Source organism: Cadophora gregata, assembly GCF_030347475.1.
Source record: "Cadophora gregata isolate MNR1 chromosome Unknown scaffold_17, whole genome shotgun sequence".
Taxonomy (NCBI): Eukaryota; Fungi; Ascomycota; class Leotiomycetes; order Helotiales; family Ploettnerulaceae; genus Cadophora; species Cadophora gregata.
The window spans coordinates 623838-644102 of NW_026695940.1; the positions used below are offsets into that span (position 1 = coordinate 623838).

The following is a 20265-nucleotide window of genomic DNA, read 5'->3' on the forward strand; positions in this document are numbered from 1 at the left end:
TGTATGGATCCACGGTGTTGGGTTTGGTTGTGGTCCGAGTTATGGTGAGAGGCCTAAGTAGCCAAATATGCGATTCACGTGTCCATTATACAGGAGTCAAAACCACGCCATTCCAATGCAGAAAATCGCTCTACGCACAGCCGGCTGCCGAGTTCGGTGCTGAGGCGAGTGTTGAGCAGCAAAATATACAAATAACACCAGCCCCATAGGATCGACATAGACACTCGATCAGGCAGAACGCCAATTAAGCCCATTCATTAATGTTCGTAACCGGCTCCACGCTGCCAAGGACTAGAGGATGTCAGTTATGAGCATGGACATGGAAGTTTGGAGTTATTACCTGGCATTATTGTTGTTTCTGAATCCCGCAGGACTTGCAGTATGTTGTGATCTATATGCCGCTGAAAGGTTCGAGTTTGACGAATCGCGGTATGGGCTGGGCGATGGCCCTGGTCTACCACCCATCAAAGGAACATCGCTCATGTTACGATTAACGTTCTCATACATCCCACGATTGTTATCCTGGTAGTTTGGTGGAGGACCACGACCGGCTGGGAACAGTGGAACAGATGGGTCTACTGGAGAATGAGGAGGCTCTCTATATGCTGCTCCGGAGTTGGCAGTGGAGGGAGGAAGTGGCTGGTTGGCTGGGTTTCTCATCGAATCGGAAGACCATGAATCATTATCATCGTCCAAGTCAAGGTTGTGCTTGTTGTAGTTGCCACTCTTGTCGCCTCGTGCAGTGGCTCCCAAAGCATCCAACTCAGTAGTCAACTGAGTTTGCGACTTGATGAAGGATGCACGGTCATCGCTCATTGGCTGGTATCGGCTGTCTGGGTTCTTTCTGATGAAAGCATAGACCGTGGCAATCAAGACCAGAATCAAGAGGACCAGAGAGAATGCTGCGTTCAGAATGAAAAATACAACTCCCACAACGCCAGTCACTATGCCTGGCTGGTTGAAGACATCCGTGAAGATGAGAAGGAAGACGGCGTTGACAAAGTTGACGGCACAGATAGCGATATTGAAACTGTTAGTGCTCTTGTCCATCCATGGTCGAATAACGCTGGCTCCAATCAAGATGATCGCCTCGATAAGCAACAATGCAATAGCCTGAACGGTTCCGGAGTTTTGGCCGAAAGCGATGAACATTCCCTTGACAACAATGTAGGCCAAAGTCGGGAGGATGAAGTAGTACGCAGTAGCTCTGAATTGAACGTATAGAAATCCCCACTTGTTGAGAGAAGCCGGGTCAGAGTAGAGGATATATGCTGGGTTCTTGTGCATCTCCTCGGATCGCTTTGCGATGCGGATCACCTTGAGAGCGGCCCAGGCTAAGGTTCCAGTCATGCCGAAGAAGAAGAAAATGGCCAAAACAACCTCGGCGGGTGAATCGATCTGGGTAAATTCCCACAAGCACAGAATGGTCATCTGAGGGTACCCGATGAGAACCATACGGAACATGATACCCTTCAAGACGGTGAACCAGCCATTACGGAAATCCTCGAATTTGTCACTCTTCATCCATTTTGATCGCACTGCAAGTTCGCAAAAACCCTTGAACAGGGAGACGAAGATGATGGTGAATGCGATGAAAATACAGAAGAAAGCGAGACCGGTCAAGAAAAGGTTTGTTGCTTCAATACCGGCACGGAATGCAACTCTCTTAATTCCCTTGACGACGTAGGTTCCAGAAGCAGTTTCGGTGGCACGCTTGCTCAAGTTGTGGGCATGGGTGAGAAGTCTGATGGTTTCGTCAACTGATCGCTTGTTTATCTCAGTACTGGTTGACCTCTTCTTGAGGACCTGAACAGATGTCGTGGTGAGACTGTTGAGAAGAGTACCTGGGGTTCCTCCAGTTGACTTTTGATACCAGGTAGCGATAGTTTGCATGAAGCTGACCCGGATAATACCCATGGTCCACTGAAAGTTCTGGGTCCATGATTGAACGATAGGTGGGAGAGGAACCGCGGTCAATCCAACAATGGCCTGGGCCTGGAAGTATCCAAAGAGAGACAGTGCGTTCGACGCCACGTGTGCTGCAGTATTCGAGTGACCTAATCCGGATGTGACGGCTGAAGCTACGAGAGCCATACCAGCAATTACAGCAGTCGCCCATGAAACACCCTTCTGATCAACGGATTGCCCATTAGAAAGATTTGCCTCCACGCAAGCCAAACTGACATCAGGGTTGGATGTTGCATTGATATGAATCTTGACGTTGGCATCTAGATCGGGGACACCGAAAGCGATTCCGGGAATTTGGCTGACAGCATCTTCGTCCAGCACCAAGTTTGATTGAATATCGATCTGGCCAGTAGACATGGGGCACATTCCAGCCAAGTCCATGTTACATGGGTCGAGTGTTTGCTTCAAGAACCGGTATCCATAGGCAAAGACCTCAATTCCAAAGGAGACATTGCCCTGAATTGAAGAAACACCGACAACATCGAATGTAAGGGTTCTGTTATTCGGTGTGAAGACGACATTGAACAGACTTGCTGTGAAACTAGAATTATCTTGGCAGGTGTTGAGGGACTTTGACTCGATTAATCTGACAGCGGAGGCACCGGAGAAGAGGGAGAGCAGGGAGAGGATAGAGATGAAAGGCGAAAGTAATGTCGAGGACCGCATGATTGCGAGGATATATTGACGGAAACCGTCGCGGCGTGTAGGGAGAGTTTGTCTTGCCCGGAACTCCTGAACTGGTCGTGGAGTCTTTGGTACCCGGGAAGTGTCGAGCCTCCTCCTTTAGTTCTTGGTCGCACCCTTCTGTTCAAGGCAATTGTTCTTATTTATTTGTCGTGAATCCTTTGAACGGGTGGTTGACTGTGCCTGCGAGTTCCTGAACGGGCTGCAGGTTGAACGATGAGTGGTAGCGAGCGGCGTGGAACGATTGTATCGAAGAGGTCGTTGTTGGGAGAAGGGGAGGGAGGATCGCAGAGGGATTGTGAGGGTTCCAGCTCACGGTAACGAGTGATATTGCGAGAGATAGATGGCGGAGTATTCGGACGAGACGAACGAGAGATGTCGACCGTGGTGGTGTAGTGTTGATGGGGGGGGGGGGGGGGGGGGGGGGGGGGGGGGGTATCGAAGTTGTTGATAACGAAAAGAAAGGAAGGGGGTTGCGAGAGGGACAGGATGCAGGATGGGAATGGAATGGAATGCAGTCAAACCGGACTGGCTGGCTGGCTGGCTGGCTGGCTGGCTGGGCTGAGTGGTGCAGATGGCAGGAAGGACTGCAGTGTGCAGTCTCGCAGTGCAGTGCAGGTAGATGGATGGACTGGCTGGCTGGGCGGCGAGACGAGGAGACGGGGACTGGGGGACTTGGGCGAGACTACTTGACATTGACACTGGCAGACTGGCATTGGGCACTGGGAGGGGAGATAGGAGGTCTCGCGTGGACCGAGTGAAGCCAGGGGTCGGCAGTAGAGCAGGAGACCTCGGGACGTGCGTGGGCGTGGCGGAGCATTCAGCTAATCTCCTGGTCCGCCCAATCAATGCCCTGCCCCCTGGCCTGTTCCAGCTTGGCGCAAATAACTTTAAACTGATCTAAGTATTGCGCGGCGCTAGAGACACGCCCCTGCGGATGTTCTCGCCCAACCAACCATCCATCCTTCCATCCATCTGTGATCTTCAGATCCGGTTCCTCCTCAAAATAACCCTGGATATGCCCCTGAATCCAGCCGAGCCAGCTCACTGGACCGCAGTCAGGTAAATAAAGGGATCCCTTGATAAATACATATTTCTCGAATAGCTCTGCAAGCAAAGATTGACATCAGCCTCCTCACATGTAGAGAATGTCCTTACAGGGAAAACAAAGTCATACTCGTCAGCACTCGCGCTCAGGTCCCTGCCATCACAGAGTTTTCCATATCTCAAGCCCTTGGCCATCCATTGCCACTGCTGGCATTCCAGCCTCCAAGGACCTTACAAGAAGACCAAGTGACGCACCCAAGATCTCACCAGAAACCACTGACTTCATTATCTCATCGACAACGGCCGCTACCCACTGAATGAAGCTGCCGAATTCTCCGCGCCAAACCAAACCCTTTCTGCCCTGCAAACTCAGCAAGTGGGAATGGATGTGTGGTCTTCCGTGAGCCTGTAACACGTCACGTCTGGTGCTGGGCAGAAGGCGCTGAAAGGAGTCAAATAATCTCCTTTCTTTCCGGTAAACAATTGACCCTTTGCACTGCCTCCTCGACAAGATTATACAAGACAATTGAAGAATCAGGAGCCTCGTATCTCAAATAACGATCTTCTCCAGAGCTATTTTTCCAACCCTCGAGTCACTGAAGTAAGACATCTGCGCCCAACAGGACGAGGACCTTCGCGTACTTCCAGCGTATTCGCTCCAGAACGCGACAGGCGGACTCCAAGGGGCCCAGGAACCTTCCAAACGTCCAAACCCCAGAGTTAATTTCACTAGTCTGAAATCCAGCTCATCCCATCCCATATTATCCCCAGACACGATTCAGTGTGTGCAATCCTCAATCTCTACTTTTCTAGTTCATACCGAAGTTTCCTTTCGGGCCAGTACTCACTAACTTTTAGATTGACCCAGTAAGGTTTAAAGTTCAAAAGACAGCGGAACGGTACTTGAACTCCCTCTTATTCATCCCTATCTTGCAGTCTCACGATGAGGTTATCTCCTGTGCGTACCGCAAATTAATCCAAACTTTCTGCTCTCCTCCATCAACACCTGACCACAAACGCATGAAATCCATCAGCCACTCACTCATAATCAGACAAGGTTTCCCTTCTGCAAGTATCCCCGATAAACGTCCAACCGTCCAACCGTGCCCTTCAAACCGCCCGCCCGAAGGTCATGAAGCAACTGCTGTGTCAAGTCTCGGCCCCATCTCGACAACCGTGGTCAACACTGCGAAGTCCGCGACGAATCATCTTTTCTCCCACGGCTCTGGCGACAAAATAAGGTCCCGCGCGGTCTCCGATTTCTGCTGAAGATTGAAAAGCTTCTCCAATTCTTCTTTGCACGTCATGTCATGTCACGCAGGTTGTTTGGAGATCTTTTTTCGTCTGGACTTGATCGTCGAATGTTAATCTTGAACTCCCTATTTTTAGACCTTGGTCACGAGTGTAGATCATGTGATGGCTTATTTGACATTATAAAGACCTGACATGCAGAGAAGCAAGAGAGAAGCATTTTCTGTAGCTCTAGAACATCACAATTTCTGTTGATGTTTATCTTGTGGTTGGAGTAAACAAAGATCCAGTGGTATCTTGGCATCGACCCAAATCCTGCATCTGACATGCACAGGCAAGCCAATAAGAAGCAAGTCTCGGTAAAGCCTCACAACTCCAACATCATCAAAAATAACAAATCATGAGAAAGAGTTTCAATAAGATGCAAACCAGAAGGCAGCATCTTGTAAACACAATAACGTAAATATCGAAATATGTAGAGACCAAAAGCCCCGAGTAATTCACGTACCAGACAAAACTCCTTACCGAACCCTCCGTAACTTACCGATAACAAACCCTCAACCTCAAATCTCACCTTCACGATCCTTCCCTTCCCTCCTCCTCTCATCCCCATGTAAGCCACCCAACCACCACAACCATGCCATCCAAACTCCGACCAAACTCCCTGTCGCATCTGTCACGATGTCTACGGACATCTCATCCACGACCCCAATCACGATTCTTCTCTTCAACCCCGCGAAGAACCACAGATGGCGTGTACGGTGAACTAACAGCCATGCGGACGCGGACTCCCTTCATCGAAGCTTTTCGCAAGCAGCAAGCTGGGGAGAACCCATCGCTGGCGGTGCCGACTGCTATTCATGAGCGGGATATATCGCCAAAGAGCCCCAAGGAGAGCTTCACGCGGGTTGTAAGTCATCACGTGCTCATATTTATACTTATATCCTCTGCCATATACCTGTTCATGGGGACAAGAATTGGGGTTTCTGGATCCTAGTCATCTTTTTCTACGGTTCCATGAGCTATCAGTTTCTAGAATGAGTATTGACATTTCCCAGATCCTCCCACTAGCCCGCGACCCCTGGCTGCTAGACAGCTACATCAACAGCTCAGGACACATCCGTCTAGGAACGATATTCATGGATCTCGACGCCCTCGCCGGCGTAATCGCCTACAAGCACACAGGCGACTCCGTAATGACCGTCACCGCTGCCGTCGACCGAATCACGCTCAAACATCCATTGAGCGAGATCTGTGATCTAGAGTTGAGTGGACAGGTCAGTTTTGCTACTGGGAGGAGTAGTATGGAGATCTCGATTCAGGTTGCGAAGGCGGCGAAGGAGGGGGAGAAGAGAAGCGAGGAGGATGTGCTTCTTACTTGTGCGTTTACTATGGTATGTTTTCATTCGAGTAGAGGACCTGGCTTGAGGTAGAGAGATGAAAGTGGCGTTTGCTTATGGAAGATAGGTCTCGTTGGATCCAACGACTAAGAAGCCTGTTGCTATCAGTCCTCTCATCACTGAGACTCCAGAAGAGAAATCTATGTTTGCTCAAGGGTACGGTACTTTTATTTAATCTCAAATGTCGCAAGGCTTTTCCTGTCAGAGGACTACTTTTCGCTGCCGAAGGCAACCGACTGCTGGATGTATATGTGCTAATTCATTTACAGAGAAGCAAACTATGCCCGGAAGAAGTCAGCCGCAGCTCTGGCCTTACGAAAGCAAACCCCCAAGTAAGTCTAACCCCCTGCCCTCTCCTCCCAAAATATCAACTAACACACATACCCACAGCGACGAAGAATCCGACCTAATCCACCAAATCTGGCTCACCCAACAAGACTACCACAACCCCAACACGCCCACCCGGAAACCCGCCTCCGCACTCTACATGCGCAACACGACCATCCAAACCGTGCAGATCATGCAGCCGCAATACCGCAACCGCCACAACTTCATGATCTTCGGCGGCTTCCTCCTGAAATCCACCTTCGAGCTAGCCTTCACCTGCGCCTCCTCCATCTCACACACCCGCCCCACATTCCTCTCCCTCGACCCCTCCGTATTCGAGAATCCCGTCCCTGTAGGCTCAGTGCTGTACCTGACTGCCACGGTGGCGTACTCGGATAGTGAGCTGGTGGAGGATGGCTCGCTGCATAAGATGAGTCCGGAGGGGAGCAGCCGGATTCAGATCCGGGTTGATAGTAAGGTGAGGGATATTGAGCATGGGGAGACGAAGCCGACGGGGACGTTTAATTATACGTTTGAGGTGAAGAGGGATGTGAGGATTGTGCCTGAGACGTATGGTCAGTTTATGATGTTTCTGGATGCGAGGAGGAGGTGTAGGCTTGTGGGGGAGAGTGTGGATGGTGCGGGGGATGGGAAGGGAGGTGGGGTTTTGGAGTAGGTCGGTTGGTGTGAGAGGTTGTGATGTGGAGCATGTAATGCTTGGGGACATTAGGACAGAAGAGAGACTGCATTGTATGTGGGCCTGGCGAGGACCAATCGTCTAATTTGGAAAGAAAAGTTGTGTACAGAAGCAATCTTGAAGTAGCATACATGCTATTATACGCATTCAGCTTGACAACAACTATTCCTGTAGGACTTGATAAACAGAAAAATAAAAACATGACCTGAATTGTACTTTAGAAAATTGTTTTCTTCTCTTATGTGGGAGTGTCAAGTTTAAAAACATCATGCTCCCCCGTAGGACCGACTTACTTGTTTTGATATCTAAGCGAGACGAAACCGACTACTATCCCGTCAAGCCTGTGCCTCAGCCACTTACTACACCATGGAACTCATCACGGCCGAGACCTATCTATTTCCATAGACATACAGCTTCATACCAGTAGATTCTGCATGACCGATCTTATCCCTTGGGACAGGGCATATCAACGATACCCTTGTCAGAGAAAGATCTTCGCGAGTAATAGTTGGTTCCCCTCTGTGAAGCTGCTGAGTTCCCGAAGGTTGAAAGGGGAACCGACCATTAGTGGAACTACACTGGGTATTATGTTCATTTTGTAGAGTTTATATGACGCCAATCTTCTCTCCGTACAAAGTCTATGCAATCATCATGCAACATTAAACTAATTACACCGAGTACACCTCCAATCCCAGACCAGAAGTATCCAATGTCAAGGGCAAGGCCCGTAGACCGCCTCTAGAAAGAAGAGCTTTTTCCTCAGTTAAACACCCGCTCATGCACCAGCCAATCGACCCCGTAGAAGCCATGTCCAACCGAACACCTTCTCATAGTCAGCAGCCCCCCCCCCCCCCCCCCCCCCCCTCCCCCCACCCAAGAAGCCAATCAATAAAACTCATTAAAATCCCACGGCCTACTCGCCTTCCTCGCATCATCGCCATGCTTATAAGCCCCAGTTAACTCTTCCTCATCAACACCGCAATGCATCTCCCCATCTCTGCCCACAAACCACCCTAACCCATACGTCTTCCCCACTTTAGCCAGCTTCCTCACCATCTCATCATTATTCATCTTCTCCGTGCCAACGAAATCATACAACATCTTACTCTGATGGATGAAAGCGAGAATGGAAGCGATGGTGTTAGGCTGGCGCGGGAGAAATGGGTGTCGACGCCGGGAGTAAACGAGTGTTGCGACGAGACACAGGAAGGTGATTATGAAGATCGCCAGGCCGAAGGAGAGCCAGAAAGAGAGGAAGGTTTCTTCGCCGGCAGTATCGTGAGAGGCTCGGCGGTCGTGTGTCGAATCTGGTCCATCAGACCCGGAACCTGGCCCGCCCTTGGTGAAGTTCATGCCGGACACGTTGGCGAAGGATGTCGAGCAAATGGTGAGGATTTCGGCGAATACGGAGCCGAGACCTACGAGGCCAACGAGGAAGTGTCCGTTGGCGAAGGCGCGGATGGGCATCCATCCGAAGGCCATGCCAGTGTAGTCTAGAGTGAGGGTTTTGGGGGAGGCGTGGCGTTTGGAGAGGATGTAGAAGGGCTCGATCATGCGGACGTCGGTCTCGAGTGTGCCCCAGGCGAGCTTGATGCAGACGGCAAGTGCGGTCAAGAACCATGGGACTTTTGTTGTGAGGGGATTTGCGGCGTGGACGAACAAGATGATGGGGATGAGGATCATGAAGAGGAACATGCCGATGACGAAGGGGATACCGGCCACAAGCCTAAGCATGAGAGGGTGAGGGTTTTCTTGTCGGGTTTGCTGATCGTATTTGTCCTTCTCTTCTTGTGTGAGAGGAACTTTGTCTTCTGGAGCAAGCGAAGAGTTCCTAAGCGAGTATCGGTGAGATTTGAGTGTTTGATGAATTAGTTCGGGCGTTGCCGTGTCCATATTCTTGAAGTCCATCAAAATATGACTTCGGTTAGCCATGGCTGCGATGCCAGCAATCCCCTTGACATCCGCTACAAGACCAGATGGCCTAGTTCCAAGTTGCCAAACGAGGAATGACCCCAGTCCTGCAATGAGGACTAGAATACCACTGAGTACACGAGACAAGATTGCGTTGATGACGATCTCTTGCTCGTCCTTGAATTCGGGTTGATCCGATCTTTGGCTCTTCTTAAGCTCTATTGAAGCAGCTTGAAGCGTGGGGACAAGCGATACTGCCATGAGTGTTGCAAGCGACGAGACGGCAACTGCATAGTGCTTGTATGTCAACGCTCTGATTGGTCGGAGAAAATTGAAGAAAGTGATGTAGTCGACCTGCATCACGTTAGTTTGTGCCTCGCTAATACACATATGATAACTCACATTGATCGACTCGGCAGCTAGTGCTCCCCCCTGCCTGGAGAGCTGGTAATATGCTTCCAACCGTTTAACCTCAAAGTCTGTCACTTGCCACAGAACACCGAATGAGACAGCGACCAACGTCGGAAGATATTTGAACGTGAAGTAACTCCACGTGCTTAGGTTTGACGCGGAAGTGAAAGTATAGATGGCGCCTTTCTGGAGCAGGTATTCTTGTGCGCCAGCCAGAACCACCGAAATAACAATAAGCGCACTTATGTACGGCCATCTCATCGAAAATGGCTTCCAATTATCCTGCGGGTAGAAGACTTCCACTGTCGCGACCGGGATGGTGTTTTTACGGGTTCCTGTCTGGTTTTCGATTTGGTCAAAGTTGACAGACGCAGAACTGTCGCCAGCGAATGAGCTGATATCAACTGTTGGTTCTTCAACAATGACCTCAATGATCTCCCCGCGCTTGTTCGCTTCAATCTGACCTAGTTCTCGTACCGTTTGCTTCCTTGACAGCCCAGGACTCCGCTTGAATGATGGACTCCGGAATGACATCCCCCGTGATAAGCCTCCTGGCGTCTTGGGAGTTGGCGGTACATTCGCGTACAGATCCGTACTCCTAATGGTAGTATCTGGCTTCCATCCAGCACCTAAGCCTCCAGTAAGAATACCCGCAGCTTCTTGTCGATTGACTTCTTTGAGTTGCTGCTCATTTTGCGGAGGTCCAAGAAATGAGGAGACGTCGAAACTCATGGGCGAGAGAACGCTTGCTCCTACATCCTCTTCATCCACGGATGCATAGCCTGTTTTGTGACTAGCCATGCCCATCGGCATTGCAGCTCCTAAAAGACTCATATCAATCTCCTCTCCTTCATGAATCGTGCCATGTTTCGTATTGATTAAAGAACTACTCGATCCAGTCCTTCTGCTTGAAAAGCGCCTCGATGATCGCGTAGATTTGCTTGGTCCTACATTCGGACTTGATATGGGCTCATAAGACTGTGAATTTCGAAATATGTTGAATCCCGACCTTATGGTTGGCGAGGGGGTACCAACACGTAGCGTCTCTGGAAGCATTTCTGACAGTCTGCTATGACTTCTGGCTCTCTCAGATGGCGATGCAACTCCCGAACTCCCACCAGACGATATCTGAACTCGGCTGATATCCACTTCATCTCTCGAAACCGATCTCGGGTGCTCTGAAGATGGTGAAGGTAGCGAGACAACAGAATCCCTATGATCAGGCTGATAACCACCCAACGAACTAACATCTGATAACGACGACCCCTGATGCCTCAAGTCTGGTCTCCTGGGATCGGAACCGCCCCACGGGTAGGGGTAGCCATCGCCGGAACCAGAATTGGCCATGCCCTAACGAAGCTATTCTGTTACTCCAACTCAAGATATATATCCAAGGCAACGGATGATGCGAACTTGTAACGAATGTAAGAACTGCCAAGACGATGTCAGAACAGGCAGCACTGAAATAACTCCAAGAGATTCGAAGGATTCGGACTTGGATTACCCAGCGCAATTCAATCGCCCCGCGCACCTGAACCTGCCAGCGACTGACTACCAGTCCTGGAGGGAAGCCTAGATGTCTCTCTCAACACCCGCTTCAATCAAGATGTTGTTCCTCCGCGACTATCGCCCCTCCCTATGACTCTGTACTGTGTCCGGATTGTGTCACCGTCGCTCGACGTCTGCAAACGCGGCACACTGCCAGGTTGTTGGTTCGCGCGCCGGTAGGGCTCCGCGGCAAGGCTGATCGCATACGCGCTTCAGTGAGGCAGATGAAACAACAAGAATGCGAATTAGATAAAAGAGAAATCGCAAGATGAAGCTATCGATCGAAAGACGAAGAAAAGGACTTATTCGAAACCGAAGCAGAAAAGAGATGACGGCGACACCATGACGGCGCGCTGGGGATCAAATGAACCCGATTCTCAGCCCTGGCCAAGAAAAGCCCCCAAAACCCTTGCGCCAGTCCAGCCGCAAGGTCTCAAAATAGCCCGACCAGCGGGCTCGTCTCTCGACATCGAATCAACGCGCTGCTACTTCGTTGCTTTGAAATTCTGGGTGTAGACTGTGAGGCCCGGTGCAGGCGGTCTTGGTCTTGGTCTTGCTCTTGTCCTGTAAGGCTGACGATTGACGGATGTCGATGTCATCAGTGGATTGTCAGGATGCTCGCTCCACGCGGGTCTCTCTGAGGTCGATAAGTTAACACAACACAACCGCTTGGCGGCGGTATGATATGCAGGGTTAAGGAGTTGACGATGCTAACAGCTCCCGAGAGCTCATTTTGAGTGATGACTAACAGGGGGTTGAAACAGACGATCTCAACTTTAAAGAAAGTGAAAATCAACGACTTCCTTGATCCTGCCTGCTTGTAATGTTGAGTTGGATGCATTCATTTGAAGTATACTGAATCAGCTGTCGTGAAAAGCCAGTTTTGGTGCCACAGAATGCAAACAGACGGTGGCAAGCAAAGGTCAAGTTGAAAGGACTGAAAGCGTCGAGTACAGCACCGTCCCTACTGTGGCCGAGAAAGGAAGGATAAGGAGCCGAGTTTACCTCATAAGATACAGATGACAACCAGGACTTACATCAGAAATAGGGAATCGGTTCAAGTAACTTGGACTTCACGGCATGGTAGGGAGTTCAAGAAGATTTGTTTGCTACAAGCAATTTCTTTGATTAAGTACCTACCTAGGTAATCCCTCCGAGTCTCAGTAGGGACTGTTTTCATACGCCCTTCTTCCCACACACAGGTATTAACAGAACCTATTAGAAAGGTTTTATCTGTCCAGTAGAACAAGAAACGAAAGACAAAAGAAACGCTCAAACGAAAAGACCCTGTTCGACGAGGCTATCAACATCTCCACCGGCCGCCCTGACAGCCCTCAGCGCAGCCTGGGACAGCTTCCTCCTCTTATCAAGAGCCTCTTTCTCCCTCCTCGCCTTCGTCTTCGAGGAGCCACTCGGCGCAACACCCGTCAGGATCTTCCTGCTGTCACTGGGTGTGTAGTTGACAAAGTCGACGGCACCTGTATTCGGTGTCCTGGGGGTCGACTGCTTACTTGTCTTGGGCGTCTTTCGCTTCCGGACGCTGAAGCCTGCCGGCGTTGAGCAGCTAGGGGAGGGTGATTCGGAGTCGCTGGATCCTGAACGACTCTTACGTATGGGACTGGACTGTTGGGGATGCCTTGACTGGGCGTGGTGGGAGGCTTGCCGGTTATGGTTTGGACGTTGGTGGTGGTGTTGTTGGTGATGTTGTTGTGGGTGCTGATGGTGCTGTTGCTGGTGGGGCTGAGAGTGAGGGGTGGGGAAATAGCCTTGCGGCGGGAGCATGGGCGGAGAGCTCAAGACGAAGGATTGCTGGGCGGATGTGTCGGGCATTTGGATCATAAGTCCGTTTGGAATGCCTGAAGCATTGTATCCCATCTCGTTGTTGTCGAATGCGAGATCATTCTGCAGCTGCAATGCGAGACTTTTGGTTGCTCGCTGAGGATTGGTTTGGAAGTTATTTGGGGATGGCTGAGCCAAGGGTGCTGTCGCAGCATGATTCCACCAGATTGGAGGATCTATCTCGGGGTACAGCGTCGAGTTTCCATATGTGTTGAAGTCGGGAGAGCCTGGCAGTTGTGACCAAGATGAAGAAGCATGTGGAGCTTGAGGCGTGACTGGGAACAGTGCACTATCCAAACGTAGTTGTTGACTCGTCTGTCGCGAAGGAAAGCGGTCTAACGTCGGAGTCGAAAGCGGCGTATCATATGGCGTTGGACGGACGAAGTGCTGTGTTAGGGCGTGTTTGTATGACATGCCGTCCAGAAGCTCTCCATTTTGATCATCGTATGCGTCCGAGAATTGTAGCACATCTGGAACTCTGGCAGAGGAGCGTGGCGACAGCGGCGCATCATCCTGTTCGAAGTCGAAGTTGAACTTCGCAGCGTCCAGATCAAGCTTCTGACCCCAGAGGTCGAAGCTGTTGTTGTTTTGATTGCTATTTTGCATCATGGCTGGGATCGACTTTGCTTTTCTGATGGGACTTCGAAGTGCGCTTTTATCGAGGCTCGAGGCTCCTCTATTGAAGGTCCTTGACAAAGACCCCACAATGCGGTTCTTTCTTCGCAATGTAGATACTGGGACTTGTGTCGGCGAGGTCGGAAGAGATGTTTGGGTGTGTGCCGGGAGTTGAGGAGAATCTAAGTAGATGCCTTCGAGGCTGAGCAGCTCACTGTCAGACGCGGCTCTTCCTGAAGCGCAGAATTGGTCGGTTGAAGTTGAGTATGAGGCTTTTAGAGTTCGCTGCTCCATCGCCCAAGATTCGCCTTGCCGTGAATCCTCAAGGGCAACAACACGCTTCCTTTTGTCGTCAGTGGAGGTCAGTGATGCATCTTCGAAGTGGCTTTTTGCTCTTTTCATTAGGGTCGATTCTGGTAGTGGGTAGTCACCAGTCTCAGCTTCGGCAGGGCTGAAAGTGAGAAACTGGTCAAAGAAGTCACTGCCGAGCTCCTCGTAGCCTTGCACATACATATCGGGGATCTTATCGGCCGAGTGGGAGGCAACGGCGGAGAATGGCATAGTGAGTCAGGGCTGATGTGAATGAGAGGTTTAGTTTCAAAAAGTATATCCCGATGTCTTCCCAGTGTGGATCAGTGATGAGATAGTCTATGTAAGAAAGGAGTCTGGTTCGAAATCTGAGACAGCAAAAGCTACGAAGCTGTCCGAGAGGAGATACTTATGTACCGATCGTATCCATCGAAATCCAACCAGCTATCTGCAATATAGTGCGATATTCCGCCCACAATAGGGAATGGAATGCGGGTGTCTCTGAAGGGAGGATCTTCCCCACACGTGATAGTCAATGATTGGTCCGTGGAGCAAAGAAAGGGACAGTCCTTTGACCAGCCATCGCAATGTCTGCAACTCTGAAAGGGGCCGGAACATTGGGATTGTGGGTGATGTGTGGTGGGGTTGTGGAATGCCGCCTATCGTGTCGCATTCCTTCCATCACGGCGCAACCCAGCGTGCCCATGTAGCAACACCACGATCCTCAATTCCAACATCGGCAAAACAAAGAACGACGGCAGAGTTAACGAGGGTAGTCAAGAACTTAGGGAGCGTAGGCCGAGCAACACCTTGTATGCCAGTGATCTCTGCACCAACTTGAGGCATCCCACAGGGGTCACACCATCCATCACCACATCAAAGGTGGCTGGCAGGAACAATGAAACCTAGATTCCAGAGATGCTACTGAGATGCCAAGACCTACCTTCATTGTGGTAATCCTCTCGAGTCTTTGAGTTGATGGAATGCGACACGCCACACAAAGACTCGCAGAGAAAAATTCGCACATTGTAACGTCCAGCCACCATAGAGATGCAAACGGAATAGAAGTGGCGCTGAATCACGATTCGAAGTGGATATTCTATTCTATCGAGGTGCAGCAGTCGGTGGATCCTGCCGGGTTCCTGCATCTGATGCAGTGATGCAGTGAAGTTATGCAGGTACACATCACATCTGCACACTATACTGCAGTTGTAACACAGTGTTCACAATGACAGGAATATGACATAATTACGCATGATTAAGGATTTGATTTTATGATAGGGCAGCAGATCTTCGTTAATCACTGCACTAAAGTATAACCAAAGGATGCAGATTTGATAACAAAGAGATACAAATTCATTGCATGGAATCTAGAACAAAGCAAAGAAAACCAGTCAGTAATCAAGTGGCGGAGGGGGTGTAAGAGGGCGAAGTCCTCCTTCTCGTCTAGCTGTCTCCCAAGTTGCCAGGTCAAAAGTGTAAAGCACACTGGCTTCGGGTGGGTTTCTTTTCATCCAGCGATCTCCTGGGCTTTCCAGAGGCTCAAGTTTAAGACTCCTCATCATGGCTTGAAGGCCTGTGTTAGCAGCCTTGGTCTCAAGCAAAAGCTGTTTTCGATAAAGACTCTTGAATGCATGCTTGAATACTGCATAAAAAGCCTCTTTGTCATAACCCTGACCAGCATGCCGCCAGTGAATACAACCTGCAATGATGCTTATTTTCCCCTCTGAGTCTGGGGCATTAAGTTCGATATCTCCAATCAACTCCCCACCTTCCACGTCCATACCGGCTGTAGGATTGTCCCTCTTGAGAACAATCATGAATTTAATCTGCTTGCGGGCCGAACACTCTCGCAAAATATGCTCCAGGAGATCGTCGCCTTTCATGTGGGGGTTTTCTCTAGCACCGAATACATTATTGTTGGGGTCGCCGTGTATCTGTTCATATGCACGGAGATCTCTAATCACGCCCGCTGGATTTAGTGGACCCACTTCTGTTGGCATTGGGTCAAAACTTCGTAACGTGAGGCGAGGAGTTTCGATGAACCAAGAATTTCTCGCTCGGATCGGCACAATGAAGTCACGGTCCATTTTGAGCTTGATGAGATCAAAATTGACAGTCGATTCTTGGGGTTGGATATCCTGTCCGCAGTCAAGTCGATTTCTTGTTACCCGAACAATGACTATGGCGCCAGCAAAGAGGAGGAAGAAGAAGCAGAGGGACTTGTTTAAATCCTCTTTCTCTTCCTCATGAAGCATAGGAGTGCAATCAAAAGCCTTTGTTGACTGTGAGTTGGAAAAGAAAACAACATCACAGCTGTTTGCCATGTGAGTGTGAATGAGTCCTTGACTCCAGGTATCTGGTACTTGAAAGACATCTCCGAATTGTCGCTCAGCTCATGTTCGGTTACGCAAAATCAGAATGGGCTGAAAGAAAGATAAGGTTCAAGGCCCGAACAAAGACCACAAGATTAAAACCAGAACGCGGAGAACAAAATTCGAGCTGGAGAGTTTGGGGGTTCAGGAAAGTGTGGGACTACCACTGGTCCAGAATAGATATAATTAAGCAGGAATTTTGGAGTAGGGGCGAACAGCCAAGGAGAACAAAGGTAAGGAAAGGAATATTCTCTGCATTTTGACTCCTACTGCTATTGTCACAATAGAATTCTAAATCAACCACGCTATTCGCCCAAATGCCATAACGATGCAGTATATACTCATACAGAAACTATCATGTCACTTCTTTCCCTTTCCTTTCGCCTTGGGCTTGGCCTTTGCCTTTTTAGGCTTGGCATCTTCAGAATCCTCTTCTTCGTCGTCATCATCCTTCTTTGCAGCCTTCTTCTTTGGCGCTTTCTTTGCAGGTGCCTTCTTGGTCTTCGGTTGCTTGATGTACTTGTCTTTCTTCAGATCAGTTTCATCGTCGTCATCTTTGACTTCGGCAACCTCCACTTCGTCTACTTCCTCTTCGAAAGCTTCCTCAAGATCTGGTGCTTGCTTCGTCGCCTTTGCAGGTGCTATGACATTACTTGCCTTCATAAATGGCAAAGGATGAGTCCGGGCGTTATACCTAGCCGAGTTGATCAGTGCAGTTCCAAAAGGGAGCCATGGTGTACTTACTGTCTGGTGAACGATGCTTTTGTCTGGGTCTCCAAATGGACTTTCTCCTGCTCTTGGGGTCCCAGTCCAAGCTCCATGATATTGTCAAAGTCATCTCTAGTAAGGAAGTAGCTGTCCATCAAGTCGATGACTTCTTCCACACAGTCCTTGCCCTCAACCTCGAGTCTCCTTATCATCTGGGTCCAGAGCATAGGGAGGTACTGTTGGCGAATCTCATGACGATCTCCAGATGTTCGCAATCGCATGTGCGACTGGATCTCCTTCACAAATCGGCTAAGCTTTCCGAGCTTACTGTTGTTGCCTAACCATTTTGTGAAAGCTGTCTGGCCAGTCATAAGTCCGGCTGCAAAGGACGCAGGCCGCACAGCACTGAAGACGGCGTGTGTTGGCATTAGACTCCATTGTTGCTGGGAACCGTGGATCATCCTGTCTACCAAGTCTCCATCACTAATGCTTTCTGCTGCTTGGTCCGCGAGCTGTAATGCCTTTAGGCGTGCTTCTCGGGGATTGAGATTGGAAGCAAGCGTAGGTTTGGTACTGAGGTAATTCTCTTGGATCATCAAGTAGCTAAACTCATGATCATTAAAGTAGAGCTCGATCTTGTCATTTAGTGTAGCTTTGCTGGAGGGAGCGAACATGCCTCCGCCAAGTAACTTGTGACAGATATCCCAGGGTTTCAGGACAACATGCTTCTCCCAAGCTTTGGACATAGCCTTACTTTGGTCGAAATCCATGGTATTTTGATCAATCTTTGCTGTGGATATCATGTTGATGATTTGCCGAATATCCTTGTTGCTACCCTCGATAAGCGCCTCAATCACTGGCATAGGTAGCTTCAGACCTTCTCTGTGACAAATTGTGGCAATACGTGATCTCACTTGGTCGCTAGTTGGTCGTCTAAATGGCATGTCGAAGGCGACATAATCGAATGGCTTCATTTTTTGTAGCCTTCTTTCATTGCAGATCAGGATCATGGGAATGTCGGTTGTCTTACAAACTTTTGCAAGAGCTCCAACACCTCCACGGTCTCCGGCAGACATTCCATCAACCTCATCCATGATCAGAACAATTTTCTTTTTCTGTAGGTCGACATCCTTGCCATCGCCAGCGAAGTATCCGCGCAGAGATGTATTGTTCAATACCTCGTGGAGCCCAGCTTCGACCATCTTCTTGCTTCGAGTATCGCTTGCATTGCTTTCGATGATGTCGTATCCAGATAACTTGGCAGCCAGGTGGGCAGCAGTTGTCTTTCCAATACCAGGAGGACCGTGGATCATAATAGCTCGAAAGCCACCAAGTCCATCGGGACCCTTGTGTTGGAAGTTGTACTTGTGGGCTTTTGGCCAGCCTCTCAGCCACTCGCCAATTTGCTCTACAGCCTTTTTGTTGCCGCAGATCTGGTTGAGTGAAGTTGGTGCGTACTTGGTTGTCCACAGCTGCGAACTTGGGTCGATCTTGCGCACTGGGGAAGCAGCTTGAGTTCCCTTCAATTTGGCGAGTTTCTGGGCCTCCTTTTCAGCCCTTTCGACCTCGGCAGCCTTTCTCTTCTCTTCTCTCTCCATCTCCTCTGCTTCTTTCTTGATCTTTTCCATTTCTGCCTTCTTTTTCTCCATATTTTTCTCGGCAGCTTTCCCATCTCCGCCATTGGCTGGCAAAACACTGATGAGTGCGAACAAACCATCTTCATTGATTGTCTTGATTTTCATATCATGAATTTTTCGAAGCTTACTTGGTCCAGCATCATTTCCCAGCACAACAAAGCTTGTCTTGCTACTTGGAGCGCCAGTGACTTTGCCTCCGTAGCGTTTGACAAGCTCTTGTCCTTCCTCTCTTGATAGTGTCTCGAGAAGTCCTGTAAAGACGAAAGTCATACCTGCTAGACAGTTTTCTTGGCCCGTTGGTATGTCTTTTGATCCTGCCGCTGGTGGAGGTCCCGCATTTCCACCACCACCAGCACCCTTTCTCCAGTCAAATTTTGCGTCCGGGTCTTTCGGAGGAGGCGTAGGTGCTCGAATGGTCGGAATGTTGTCCAGAATGGCCTGTAAAGCCGCACTTTCAGGCTCAACTTCCTTGGTCTTTCTGGGAGCCCGGGCTTTCTTCGCAGGAGGTTGTTTTGCGGATTTAACCTTGAAGGCCTTATTAGCAGGCTTAATATCGTCCTCTTCCGAATCCGATTCCAGATCCACCGACTTTCTCTTCTTGCTTCCAGCCTTCGGCGCTGATTTGTCGATAACCATGGCATCGTCACTGTCATTTACCAGAGTAATTGAGTCTGCATCCTTCATCTCGACATCTTCCTTCTTCGTCTTGGCCGGTGATTGCTTTCCCTTCGTGGTTGTCCTCTTTGGCTGAATGACAGGCTCATCGTCACTGTGTATTTCAACATATCCATCATCTTTCCGTTTGCCAGATTTTTTTACATCTGCTGCGAAGATGTCGTCCGACGCATCATCACCAGCGTCCAGAAAAGCAAACTCGTCATCATCCTGCAGCTCGCTGTATGACGTGTTTGTCTTCTTCTTGCGTGCAGATGATCGGCTTCCATTTTCGACTTTTGGAGCTGCCTTTGCCTTCACAGGGGTAGACTTGGGTTTAGGCTTGGAGCTGGAGGCAAAATAGTCTGCTGTGCTAGTTTCTTCGCCCTTCAGAGATTCCTTCTTTCTAGAAGACTGTTAGCAGTTATGCGTCTAGAACCAGGTCATAGATCTTACACAGGCTTCTTCGCAGTGGGCTTTGGGGTTGCCTTTTTGGGTCTACTAATGTGAGCAAGTGAAAGTAGGTAGAGGAATGCATTCATACGGCTCCTCCTCATCATCACTATCTTCAATGACTTTCCGGCTTTCTGTAGCTAATCAGTAGGCCGATAGCCATCGAAGATACTGTGGAACTAACTGCTTCTTTTCTTCTTGGAATCATCTTCCTTCTTGGTCTCCTTCTCACGAATAGGCGTTGCTGTCTTGCCCCCAAAAAAGCTCCGAATATCCGCAGGCATATTGACAGTCTATGTCCAACTCAATACTCCAGTCCTGATATCAGTACAAAGTAGCCTTTATCGATCAAAATCTCATGGTGCTGTGGAGGAATCGTTGTTGGAAGATTTTGGCTCGACATTGATGATGCCTTGACGCGACTGATTACA

The 20265-nt window shown here is 49.6% G+C and overlaps 6 protein-coding genes across 6 annotated transcripts; 1 reads left to right on the top strand and 5 right to left on the bottom strand.

The window, feature by feature from the left end:
* Nucleotides 1-257: 257 nt before the first annotated feature.
* ONS95_006027 (uncharacterized protein) lies at nucleotides 258-2634 on the bottom strand (the record flags this gene model as incomplete). The annotated part of the gene is made up of 2 exons (XM_058499464.1): nucleotides 258-291; nucleotides 341-2634. 2 exons carry the CDS (start codon nucleotides 2632-2634, stop codon nucleotides 258-260), a joined length of 2328 nt encoding a protein of 775 aa, XP_058350508.1.
* A 2697-nt stretch (nucleotides 2635-5331) lies between these two features.
* On the top strand, nucleotides 5332-7600 carry ONS95_006028 (uncharacterized protein). The gene is made up of 5 exons (XM_058499465.1): nucleotides 5332-5860; nucleotides 6009-6344; nucleotides 6418-6506; nucleotides 6620-6682; nucleotides 6741-7600. Exons 1-5 carry the CDS (start codon nucleotides 5588-5590, stop codon nucleotides 7351-7353), a joined length of 1374 nt encoding a protein of 457 aa, XP_058350509.1. The 5' UTR covers nucleotides 5332-5587; the 3' UTR covers nucleotides 7354-7600.
* A 659-nt stretch (nucleotides 7601-8259) lies between these two features.
* Nucleotides 8260-11043, bottom strand: ONS95_006029 (uncharacterized protein; the record flags this gene model as incomplete). Its single annotated transcript, XM_058499466.1, has 2 exons — nucleotides 8260-9639; nucleotides 9688-11043. 2 exons carry the CDS (start codon nucleotides 11041-11043, stop codon nucleotides 8260-8262), a joined length of 2736 nt encoding a protein of 911 aa, XP_058350510.1.
* A 1473-nt stretch (nucleotides 11044-12516) lies between these two features.
* Nucleotides 12517-14259, bottom strand: ONS95_006030 (uncharacterized protein; the record flags this gene model as incomplete). The annotated part of the gene is made up of 1 exon (XM_058499467.1): nucleotides 12517-14259. One exon carries the CDS (start codon nucleotides 14257-14259, stop codon nucleotides 12517-12519), a length of 1743 nt encoding a protein of 580 aa, XP_058350511.1.
* Nucleotides 14260-15401: 1142 nt separating this feature from the next.
* ONS95_006031 (uncharacterized protein) lies at nucleotides 15402-16626 on the bottom strand (the record flags this gene model as incomplete). Its single annotated transcript, XM_058499468.1, has 1 exon — nucleotides 15402-16626. Exon 1 carries the CDS (start codon nucleotides 16332-16334, stop codon nucleotides 15402-15404), a length of 933 nt encoding a protein of 310 aa, XP_058350512.1. The 5' UTR covers nucleotides 16335-16626.
* Nucleotides 16627-16742: 116 nt separating this feature from the next.
* ONS95_006032 (uncharacterized protein) lies at nucleotides 16743-20118 on the bottom strand (the record flags this gene model as incomplete). Its single annotated transcript, XM_058499469.1, has 5 exons — nucleotides 16743-17076; nucleotides 17127-19787; nucleotides 19838-19879; nucleotides 19926-19968; nucleotides 20019-20118. 5 exons carry the CDS (start codon nucleotides 20116-20118, stop codon nucleotides 16743-16745), a joined length of 3180 nt encoding a protein of 1059 aa, XP_058350513.1.
* Nucleotides 20119-20265: the final 147 nt, after the last annotated feature.